The sequence below is a fragment of the Ranitomeya variabilis genome, chromosome 4 (genome assembly GCF_051348905.1).
Source record: "Ranitomeya variabilis isolate aRanVar5 chromosome 4, aRanVar5.hap1, whole genome shotgun sequence".
Lineage (NCBI taxonomy): Eukaryota > Metazoa > Chordata > Amphibia > Anura > Dendrobatidae > Ranitomeya > Ranitomeya variabilis.
In genome coordinates, this window is record NC_135235.1 from 657,000,082 (window position 1) to 657,012,866 (window position 12,785).

At 41.6% G+C, this 12,785-nt stretch overlaps 1 protein-coding gene across 3 annotated transcripts in view; it reads left to right on the plus strand.

The window, feature by feature from the left end:
* Nucleotides 1-5,589, plus strand: part of LOC143767454 (uncharacterized) — a 28,859-nt gene extending 23,270 nt beyond the window's left edge. For all 3 annotated transcript variants that reach the window (XM_077255797.1, XM_077255798.1, XM_077255799.1), the window contains one exon: nt 2,923-5,589. In XM_077255797.1, the coding sequence (XP_077111912.1) occupies nt 2,923-4,826 (1,904 nt within the window). In that variant the 3' untranslated portion in view covers nt 4,827-5,589. The remainder of the gene's footprint in view (nt 1-2,922) is intronic.
* The last annotated feature ends 7,196 nt before the right edge of the window (nt 5,590-12,785 follow it).

The window sequence follows — 12,785 nt, forward strand, 5'->3', positions numbered from 1 at the left end:
GCGTTATAAACTTCTGTGAAGCACCTGGGGGTTTTAAGTGCTCACTATGCATCTAGATAAGTTCCTTGGGGGGTCTAACGATTGGAGCTAATTTTCCGTTCAAAAAGTCAAATGGCGCACCTTCCCTTCCGAGCCTTGCCGTGCACCCAAACAGTGGTTTACCCCCATATATGATGTATCGGCGTACTCAGGAGAAATTGCACAACAAATTTTAGGATCCATTTTATCCTGTTGCCCATGTGAAAATGAAAAAATTGAGGCTAAAAGAAATTTTGTGTGAAAAAAAAGTACTTTTTAATTTTTACGGATCAATTTATGAAGCACCTGAGGGTTTAAAGTGCTCACGATGCTTCTAGATAAGTTCCTTGGGGGGTCTAGTTTCCAAAATGGGGTCACTTGTGGGGGAGCTCCAATGTTTTGGCACACAGGGGCTCTCCAAACCTGACATGGTGTCCGCTAGCGATGGAGATAATTTTTCATTCAAAAAATCAAATGGCGCTCCTTCCCTTCCGAGCCTTACCATGTGCCCAAACAGTGGTTTACCCCCACATGTGAGGTATCGGTGTACTCAGGAGAAATTGTCCAACAAATTTTAGGATCCATTTTATCCTGTTGCCTATGTGAAAATGAAAAAATTGAGGCTAAAATAATTTTTTTGCGAAAAAAAAGTACTTTTTAATTTTTACGGATTAATTTGTGAAGCACATGGGGTTTAAAGTGCTCACTATGCTTCTAGATAAGTTCCTTGGGGGGTCTAGTTTCCAAAATGGGGTCACTTGTGGGGGAGCTCCAATGTTTAGGCACACGGGGGCTCTCCAAACGCGACATGGTGTCCGCTAAAGATTGGAGCCAATTTTTCATTCAAAAAGTCAAATGGCGCTCCTTCCCTTCCGAGCCCTGCCGTGTGCCCAAACAGTGGTTTACCCACACATATGAGGTATCAGCGTACTCGGGACAAATTGCACAACAACGTTCGTGGTCCAGTTTCTCCTTTTACCCTTGGGAAAATAACAAAATTGTTGCTAAAAGATAATTTTTGTGACTAAAAAGTTAAATGTTAATTTTTTCCTTCCATGTTGCTTCTGCTGCTGTGAAACACCTGAAGGGTTAATAAACTTCTTGAATGTGGTTTTGAGCACCTTGAGGGGTGCAGTTTTTAGAATAGTGTCACTTTTGGGTATTTTCTGCCGTATAGAACCCTCAAACTGACTTCAAATGTGAGGTGGTCCCTAAAAAAAATGGTTTTGTAAATTTTGTTGTAAAAATGAGAAATCACTGGTCAAATTTTAACCCTTATAACTTCCTAGCAAAAAAAAAATTTGTTTCCAAAATTGTGCTGATGTAAAGTAGACATGTGGGAGATGTTATTTATTAACTATTTTGTGTCACATAACTCTCTGGTTTAACAGAATAAAAATTCAAAATGTGAAAATTGAGAAATTTTCAAAATTTTCGCCAAATTTCCGTTTTTTTCACAAATAAACTCAGAAATTATCGACCTAAATTTACCACTAACATGAAGCCCAATATGTCACGAAAAAACAGTCTCAGAATCGCTAGGATCCGTTGAAGCGTTCCTGAGTTATTACCTCATAAAGGGACACTGGTCAGAATTGCAAAAAACGGCAAGGTCATTAAGGCCAAAATAAGCTGGGTCATGAAGGGGTTAAACATATTTGGGTTTTTTCACTAAAATATAGATTTAATCCATCATTTTGACAGAGGATAGAAAAAAATGGATTTCACAATTTATTTTGCAGCATCTCTTGAATTTGACAATGTCTTAGGGTATGTGCACATGTTACGGATTTGCCTCTGGAATTTTTTGTGCGGATTCTGCATCTCTTGGCAGAAAACGCAGGTTCGGGTTTGATGCGTTTTTTTATTCGGATTTTGTGTGGATTTCATGCGTTTTTACCCCTGTGGATTTTTATAATGGAATGGGTACAAAAACGCTGCAGATCTGCACAAATAAATGACATGCTCCTTCTTTTAATCTGCAACGTTTTCCGTGCGGAATTTTCCGCACCATTAGCACAGCATTTTTTTTCCATTAATTTACATTGTACTGTTAATCACTTGCGGATCTGCTGCGTTTCTGCGTGGAAAAACGCTGCGGATCCGCAATAAATTCGCAACGTGTGCACATAGCCTTACTGTTTCAGCATCAGAAGGGAAGAAGCGCCATTTAACTATTGGAACCCAGATTTTGGTGGAATAGTTTGTGGGCACCATTTCTGTACCCCTTATTTTGCATGACAAGCAGAAACCAGAACAGTAGAAAATTCCATAAAATGACTCCTTTCCCCATTTTCATTAAATATTTTGACCCAACAGGCACTTTCTGGAAATATTGTTGCATGTTGCAAAGTGAAAACTGGAAATATGCCATTTTGTGCCCAATTCATAGTTACCAGCTTGTTCTTCTGGAAACATGCACACCATATATTTTAAGTGGGTTCTTCCGGTTAAAGCAATGTTGAACATGTAAACAATAACATTGTTTGGGCACATTACAAGGAACAGAAGAGATGGGGACATTTTCTCATTTGGCTTATTGAAGCCATGTTGCTTTTCAAGACTCTTTCAGCTACCAGTAATGTGGAAACCCTCTATGTTTACATTGAAAAATGGTAGACATAATTGTGGTTTTGTTTTTTATTGTCCATTGAGTAGAATCTATTGTTGGTATAATTTGACCTACATAACAGTGACTTATTATTCTGGTATTTGGAAGGCAGAATGAACAAAGAGGTCAAACAACATGGGCTTCTGACAGATTGTGAAATAATTTTTGCCTCAGCAAAAAAAAAATGAATTTTGCTACATAATTTGCAATTTCTATGTATATTATTTTAGAAATGCTATAAAATATAATAGTTAAATATTTTTATAAAAAATAACCATCTTTATTATTGGCAGATGACTGTACAAGAAGATCAGAGGGACACGTGACATCTTCCTTTTTTAAAACAGATGACCTTGATATCACACAAGAAATAACTGAAGTAAATGCCATTATTCTAGATATATCATCCCTTCACAGCGAAGATCTATCATCTGATCTTTTTAAACAGGTTTTAACTTCTGATTCATCACAAACTATTAAGAAAAATAAAAGTCACAAAAGAGGCATTAAAAATCAAATTGCTCTTACAGCAAAGAAGCCATTATCAAGTGCAGAACATAGAAATAATTTTTCCTTGAAAATGTCTTTTGTTACACACAAAAAAGTTCACACAAAGGAGCAAAGGTTTTCTTGTTCAGAGTGTGGTAAATATTTTAACAAGAAATCACAGCTTGCTAGACATGAGAGAGTTCACACAGGGGAAAGGCCATATTCATGTTCAGAATGTGGGAAATTTTTTGTAGATAAGTCAACTCTCATTAAACACCAGAGAATTCACACAGGGGAGAAGCCATATTCATGTTCAGATTGTGGGAAATGTTTTGGAAATAAATCAATTCTTGTTGAACATAAAAAACTACACACAGGGGAGAAGCCTTTTTCATGTTCAGAATGTGGGAAATGTTTTGCAAATAAATCAAAGCTTATTAGACATCAGAGAATTCACACAGGAGAGAAGCCCTTTTCATGTTCAGAATGTGGGAAATGTTTTCATCGGAAATCGGTTTTAGTTGTCCATCAGAGAACTCACACAGGTGAGAAGCCCTTTTCATGTTCAGAATGTGGGAAATGTTTTGCACGGAAATCAAAGCTGGTTAGACACCAGATAATTCACACAGGGGAGAAACCTTTTTCATGTTCAAATTGTGGGAAATGTTTTAATTGGAAATCAAGTTTAGTTATCCATCAGAGAATTCACACAGGAGAGAAGCCTTTTTCATGTTCAGAATGTGGGAAATGTTTTAAAATAAAATCAGCTTTAGTTATCCATCAGAAAACTCACAAAGGGGGTAAACCTTTTTCATGTTCAGAATGTGGGAAATGTTTTGTAAATCTATCAAATCTTGATAGACATTACATACTTCACACAGGGGTGAAGCCTTTTTCATGTTCAGAATGTGGAAAATGTTTTAATCAGAAATCATATTTAGTTGTCCATCAGAGAATTCACACAGGGGAGAAGCCTTTTTTATGTTCAGAATGTGGGAAATGTTTTACAACTAAATCAAAGCTTTTTACACACCAAAGAATTCACACAGGGGAGAAGCCATATTCATGTTTAGAATGTGGGAAATGTTTCAAACAGAAATCAAATCTTTTTAAACATCAAAGAACTCACACAGGGGAGAAGCCATATTCGTGTTTAGAATGTGGTAAATGTTTTAGGCAGAAATCAGATTTAGTTGTCCATCAGAGAATTCACACAGGGGAAAAACCTTTTTTATGTTCAGAATGTGGGAAATGTTTTGCAGAGAAATCAAGTTTTGCTATACATCAGAGAACTCACATAGGGGAGAAACCTTTTTCATGTTCAGAATGTATGAAATGTTTTGCAGATAAATCACATCTTGTTAGGCATCAAAAACTTCACACAGGGGAGAAGCCATATTCATGTTCAGAATGTCGGAAATGTTTTAGTCAGAAATCAGATTTAATTGTCCATCAAAGGAGTCACACGGGGGAGAAACCTTTTTCATGTTCAGAATGTGGGAAGTGTTTTGCAGTTAAATCACATCTTGGTAGACATCAGAAAACTCACACAGGGAAGAAGCCACATTCATGTTTGGAATGTGGGAAATGTTTTAAACAAAAATCCCTTTTAGTTGTCCATCAAAAAACTCAACACGAGGAGAAACCAAATGTGTTGACAAATTACAAGAAAACACATAATAGAGACAGTCAAAGTCATGAAAAATAAGTAAATGAGATAGAAAAGCAATTTAGAACTTGCATTAGAATTAAAATATATGTAGTTCCTAATAGACATCTCTTATCTAAAAAGTAGTATAACATTAGCATTAAATAATTCATCTTGTTATATATTTATATATTCACTATATGGACAAGAGTATTACGAACCCCCTCCCCCATTACCCCTCAAAAAACAATATTTCTTCTTTTTTCCTAACACCCAATCTCAGTGATCTGCCATCCATTACTGTTTCTTTAAATCAACAGTCTTCCTGTTTGAAGAAATGTCTTTAGTTTATGTATAATACAATAATAAAGATGTCCGTGATGCAAGTTACTGTTGACATCTATGATCCATTCCTTCTTTGTAGGAACATCAATGGAATCAATTTTTTTAAAAGCACTTTCTGTGTGAAGTACAGTAGATTTTTCACTGTCATTAGGAACTTATTCCTTCAAAATTCTACACCTTGGATTTTGTAAAACAGTCTTAGACCCCAATTTATTTAGACTGATGTGTCATATACCAGTCATTTGGCGCATCTTCTTACTCGCGTGCATCTCACCAGAAAAAGTAAACCAGATAGGGATTGGGTAATATTCATGGTTTAAGAAACAAGAAGCAATCAGATATATTTTATTACAGTTTTATATTTAACCTCTTCACCCCTCGAGCTTGTTTTTGCCTTCCTGACCAGGCCAATTTTTTCAATTCCGATCAGTATCCCTTTATGTTGTAATAACTCTGTAACACTGAGATTATTTTTCCTGAGATATTATACTTTGTATTTGTGGTAAATGCAGGTCACTATTTTTTGTGTTTATTTGTGGAAATATTGGAATTTTGGCAAAAAGGTTTGAAAGTTTCACAATTTTTAATCTTTTAATTTGTATTAGTGAGATTGTTATGTCACACAAAATAATCTATGTAACAGAAAATACTCAAAAGTGACACCATTTTAAAAACTGCAGTCTTCAAAGTGCTCAAAACCACATTCAAGAAGTTTATTATCCCTCCATGTGCTTTACAGGAATTAAAGCAAAGTGGAAGGAAAGAATGAAAATGTTACTTTAGTTGCTTAATGCCACACTAGAAAATACCCCACAACATTAATTCTGCAATTTCTCCTGAGTTCACCGATATCACATACTGTTTGTGGTGGAAAACTACTGTTTGGGAGCACGGCAAGGCTCAGAAAAGAAGGAGCATCATTTGACTTTTGGAGCTCAAATTAGGCTGGAATAGATAGCGGACACCTCAATTAATTTATCTAGAGGTGTCGTGAGCACCATGAACCTGCAGGTGCTTCACAAAATTTTACAATGTTGAGGCATTAAAATCATATTTCCCACAAAAATGGTGCTTTGGCCCCAAAATTTTCATTTTCACAAGAGTAATATTAGAAAGTGGACCATACAATTTATTGTGCAATTTTTCCTGAGTACAACACCCTGTATGTGTTGGAAAACTACTGTTTGGGCTTATGGCAGGGCTCGAAAGGGAAGAAGCATTATTCGGCTTCTGGAATTCAAAGAAAATTGGCTGGAATATAGAGCTGGCGCCATGTTGCTTATGCACAGCCTCTGATGTGCCTAAACAGTGGAAATGCTTGACAAGTAACTCTATTCTGAAAACTACACCCCCAAGGAATTTATCTAGTGATGTGGTGAGCACCTTGAACCCACAGGTGCTTAACAGAATTTTATGTTTACAGTAATTTAACGTTGTGCGGTGAAAATCAGAAATCCCATTTTTCAAACAAATATGTTGCTTTAGCCTCAAATTTTCAATTTCATAAATTTCATAATGGATTATAGGAGAAAACGAATGGTACAATTGGTTACATAATTTTTCCTGAGTATGTCAATACCCCAAATGTGATTGAAAACTACTTTTGAGGCACAGCGCAAAGCTTAGAAATTAAGGAATGCCATATTCGATTTTGCTGGAATGGTTTGAGGGTGCCATGTCACATTTACTGCACAAAAATGGATAGAGAGGACCACTCCAAAAGAGAGCACACCGCTATATAATTATGTATAAAGAGGCAAAACTTTTATTGATACAAAAATATAAAAACACTTAAAAAATACATGTATACAACAACATCCCCAGTGCAACTGCCAAAATACAAAAAGGTCATGATATATATAGTAAAGATAATATGCATAATCCTAATGACAAAACGACCTAGAATATAGAAAATACCATAAACACACACCCCGGGAAGGTATAGAACCGATGGGCAATAACCACCGATAAGACCAACCATGAAGCAACACTCCCTAAGGCAAATATACCCAAAATACCTGTATGCAGACGCAAGATTACACTGTCAGTGGTCACAAGACAGCAGCATAGAGGACAGCAAAGAGAGGTAAGTATTGCAACAGAGGCCAAGGCACATGAAACAGGAGGTACTGGATGAAAAATAGTGCCTACATCCACTACCGCAGCCTAGAAAAGGTAAAAATCAGTGGAATAGCCATATATCACAGCTGAAATAAAGGTGCTGCAGCCGGGGGAAGGTAAGGTCAGGCAGAGAGCAGCATGGGGAGAAGCCCAACGCGTGTCGCCGTTGCAAGGACGGCTTCGTCAGGTGAATGTCACATTTACTGAGCCCCTGAGATGCCAGAAAAGCAGATCCCCCCATATGTGACCCACTTTAAAAACTACACCTCTCAGTGAATTAATTTAGGGTTGCAGTGCGCATGTTGACATCACATGTGCCTCAGAATTTTATACCATTTTGCGATGAGGAAAAAATAATTACATTTTTACCACTAAAATGAGGGGCCAAAACAGAAGAACCCACACACCCTGTTAGTGACCCCAGTTTACAAACTACACCTCTCCATGAATTCATCTATAGGTGCAGTGATCATACAGACACCACAGGTGTGTCACAGAATTTTATACTACAGGACAGTGAAGAAAAAATTATTACATTTTTACCACATAAAGTTTGTTTTATCCCCAGGTTCTACATTGTCACACAGGAAAATGGGTAAAAATAACACAAAACTATGTCACAATTTATGCTGAAAGTAGCAATACCAAATATGTGGCTGTAGAATACTGCCTAGCCTTACAGAGAAACTCGGGAAGGACAATGCTGTTTGACAGATTTTCATAGAATAGTTTGTAGACTCCATATACAGAGCCCCCAAGTGCCAGAAGAGCAGTGACACCTTTTTTTTTTTAAATTACACCTCTCTGGGAATTTATCTACAGGTGTATTGATGATTTTGGCTCTATGGGTGTTTACTAGAAACAAGCAGCAGTGTATGTTGCTGAATGAAAATTGTAAATCTTCCATTGCAGTACCCAGAACATTGTAATACACTAAAAAAAAAAGCATGGACAGCCCACTGCCACGGCGAACCTCTCAGTGGGTCCTACCATTTATTGCCTTAAAGAAGGTGCATCGTGTGCTAACCACCGTCGCAGCAACAATGCACCAGCAGGGCGGGTGGCATGGTGCTTCATAGTGCCCATGTTGCAAGACTGAGACCCCATGGATTCAGACTGTGAGTCGCCTGCCAGGGCCGTGGGGTACCGGGTCCGGTACTTAAAGGGGAATGTCACGGTGGTGGCAACCTGGTCCGTGGCCCTGGGTGCTCATGTTAAAGGCAAAATCTTTAAAGGGGTTTGAATAAAGTTTGTGTTCATGACGCCACCTGTGGCTCTCGGTCAGAGGTGACCGACGCTGCTTAAAGAGGTCCACTGGGGTGATGTTATTGCAGCTAAGATGGTATAGCTTCCCACAGGTGAAGCTGGGTCCCCAGGGCTCCCGGTGTGTAGATGAAGATGGTGGGTTTTGTTGAAAGAAATTGAGGACACAGGTTTGCAGTCTCTTCACCTGGTTTACTGACGATTTCAGGCAGCCACAGTCCAGGGTCCCTGATTACAGGTACAGGTAGGGTCCGGCCGGCTTGGAAGCGAGTTCAGAGTCCCTTTTACCAGGTGGAGTTAAAAGCCTTCCTACTAGCGCTGCGGTGTAGTTCCTTGCTGCCTGTAGCTTCTGTCAGGGTCCTCACTGTTCTCTCTGTCCTCCTTAAAGGTGGGACACTAACCTGTATGACAGGTGGCTCGAGCCTTTTTACAGGGTCTCTATCATGACCTGGGGTCTATGTTCCAGTGTGTCTCCTGGATATTTGGGTGGACAGGTGACGTGTAGTCCAGCCGGTTTCTGCTGTAAGCCTAGGAGTCCCTCACAACCTCGGTCTTCTGGCTACCGCTGTCTGCGCTCTGCAGGGAGGTAGCCCAATTGCAGCTGTGCTCCCCAGTTGTCACTCTCCTGTGCTTCGCTCTCCTACACGCTCACTACAATCTGTTCTTCTTTCTGTTATCTCTGTCCAGGAGTTGCAGCACCCTCTTGGCTGCACGGCCCCTCACTTGCTCTCTCTTCTGTCTCTCTCACAGACTGACTGGACTCAGTTCCTGTCTCTGGCAGACTAACTTTCCCTCCAAGCCAGAATATATATATAGGGGAGCCACCCACAAGCTGGATCAGAGCTCCCCCTTCTGGCCTGGAATATCAACATGCTTGTGGTACCTAATAATGAAGATCCTCGCTCGCTTCCAAGCGTGACATTACTCTCCCTGTGAGGAAAGCAATGCCACTGTGACAACCAGGACCCCGGGGTGTCACAACTGCACCGCCCTACAAGCACAAAACCACAGCAACAATGGCTGCCACACAACACTAAATGAAAGGATCATTGAAACTCACCTTCCTCAAGCTTTCGAATGAGAGCAAAAATAGGCTGAACCCTGCAATATGCTAAAAAAAAGATCATGGACCGCACCTCAAAATAAATCATACATTCATCTAACACCGCTAGGCAAAAAAACTATATATACAGTACATGCCCCCATTCCCCCATACTGTTTCCTCATACATGCCCCCCATTCTCCCATACTGTTTCCTCATACATTCCCCCATTCCCCAGTACTCTTTCCTCATACATGCCCCCCATTCCCCCTTACTGTTTCCTCATACATGCCCCCATTCCCGTTCTGTTTCCTCATATATGCCCCCCATTCTGTTTCCTCGTACATGCCCCATTCACCCGTACTGTTTCCTCATACATGCCCCCCATTCCCCTGTACTGTTTCTTCATACATGACTCATCTCCCACTTTGCTCTTTATTTTGTGTCCTCAAATGTCCCCCACACGTTAAATCTCCCATCCTCACTCCAAATCTCCCCCCTCACATTAAATCCACCATCCCCACTCCAAATCTCCCCCCACACATTAAATCCACCATCCCCACTCCAAATCTCCCCCTCACACATTAAAAACCCCCATCCCCATGACAAATCTCCCACACACATTAAATGCCCCATCCCACTCCAATTCTTCCCACACACAATTAATCCCCCCTCCAATTCTCCCCCCACACAATAAATCCCCACTCCAATTCTCCCCCCACACAATAAATCCCCCATCCCCACTCCAATTCTCCCCCACACAATAAATCCCCCCCATCCCCACTCACATTAAATCTCCACGTCCCCACTCACAGTAAATCTCTCCCACACAATAAATCCCCCCATCTCCACTCACATTAAGTCTCCCCCCCACAGTAAATCCCCCCATCCCCACTCACATTAAATATCCCCCCACAATAAATCCCCCATCCACACTCACATTAAATCCCCCATCCACACTCACATTAATTCTCCCCCCACAATAAATCCCCATCCCCACTTACATTAAATCAATCTCCCCCCACAATAAGTCCCCCACAATAAATCCCCCCATCCCCACTCACATTAAATCTCCCCCAAAATAAATCCCCTCATCCCGACACATTAAATCTCCCCCCAAAATAAATTCCTCCATCCCCACTCACATTAAATCCCTCCAAAATAAATCCCCCCATTCCCACTCACCTTAAATCTCCCCCCACAATAAATCCCCCATCCCAACTCATATTAAATCCCCATTCTCACTCACATTAAATCTCCCCTACAATAAATCCCCCCATCCCCACTCACATTTAATCTCCCCCTACAATAAATCCCCCCATCCCCACTCACATTAAATCTCTCCCCTACAATAAATTCCCCCTTCCCCACTCACATTAAATCTCCCCACGCAATAGATCCCCCATCCCCACTCACATTAAATCCCCTCCACAATAAATCCCCCCATCCCCACTCACATTAAATCTCCCCCCACAATAAATCCCCACATCCCCACTCACATTAAATCTCCCACAATAAATCCCCCCATCCCCACTCATATTAAATCCCCTCAATAAATCCTCCCATCCCCACTCACATTAAATTCCCCATCCCCACTCACATTAAATCCCCCCAATAAATCCTCCCATCCCCACTCACATTAAATCCCCCCATCCCCTCTGTTTGGACTGGTGGAACACACCAAATAATAGTAATAGGGAATATGAGGTGCGTTCGCAGTCCGGGGTCCACCGTGCAGAGATGACACCTGCTGCTGAGTAATGGCGGACAGACGCTTGCTCACACGTGGGTTAGACCTCACCTAGTGTGAATAGAAGCGAACTCTGTTGCTCCACAGAGTCTCCACAAATATGCTGCGCCCTGTTAGCAGTCTCAGGGTGCAGCTGAAAGACACTAGTGGGATCCCTATGAATCACCCCCACTAAGCTGGTGATTGGATCCGGTGGCTTTTGAGCCCGCGCCTGAGGACGCCCTGAGTCAGATGCTGAGTCCAAGCCGGAATTCCCACCCTACACTGACAAGCTGTCAGGAAAGCGCACTGATTGCGCACGGTGCCGTATAAGCGGGCACTGCAAAGGCACTGTAACATGTGCTTAGTGTGCAGATGGCACTGTGGGGCGCTAGATAGCATACATCCACCATACTCGAGCAAACAACACTAGGAAGGGGGATGATTAAAGAGCGACTTTCACACATCTACACACACGTTTTCAAGTATACACTAGCGCATGGCCGAGCGGCCATGCGAACCTTTTATAGCAGTAGTGTTACGGGACCTTCCAGATGGTCCAATAGGAGGTGCAACAGGACCTGAGCATGTGACCCCCGACCTCCAATGGGAGGTCGTCCCGTGGGCATGCTCAGTATGGGAAAAGCATGACTTAGTCCCAGAAAGACCTGCTCGCTGCTGATCAGTGCTGGCTTCAAAGGCTGAGCCTGGAAAGGCAGCAGTAACCAGTCGCACAGTATCAGCTTGAGCCAGACGCTGGGACTGATGTCTCTGCTGAGCAGGCTCCACTGCAGCTGGAGAAGAATGGGAGACCACAGCGGACATGGATCGAGACTCCCCCTGTGTGGAGGTGGGAACTCGACACCTATCACCCACTCACGTTAATTCTCTCCCCTACAATAAATCCCCCATCCTCACATTAAATCTCACCTTCGGTGTCTACAGCTCCACTGGAGCACTTACCACCGATCTGTGTCTCTGGCACATGACATGATCACGCTGCTGGAGTCTCTCTGACCCGGCAGTTAGAGCTTCAATTGTACTCGTGTCTGAAAGACGCGAGTACAATTGATCCCTGGGAGCTGGCATGCTGCAGTTTCTCTGTACCGGCTGTCAGCTTGACAGTTTCCACAGAGAACACCTGACTCCCAGTCTGGGGGGTGGCGGAATGCAGCCACCAGGGGAGACGCTGCATTAGGTGGCCCAGCTGCGCCTGGGGCACATGCCCCAGCTGCCCCCCCATAGATACGCCTCTGCTGTTGGCTTATATGCTGATGACATGGTGATATTTATGGATAAAACAGAAGAAACGTTACTGCATGTGATTACCACTATAGATAAATTTAGTAAATATTTTGGATTGTACATAAATTGGGATAAATCCGCTTTAATGCCTCTCTCCGATGCTCCAATGGATCACATTGAAACGCGATCCCCATTGCCTATTGTATCTAATTTTAAGTATCTAGGAATAAATATACCAAAACACAGCAGACTCGACTGTCATCTTAATATTCTG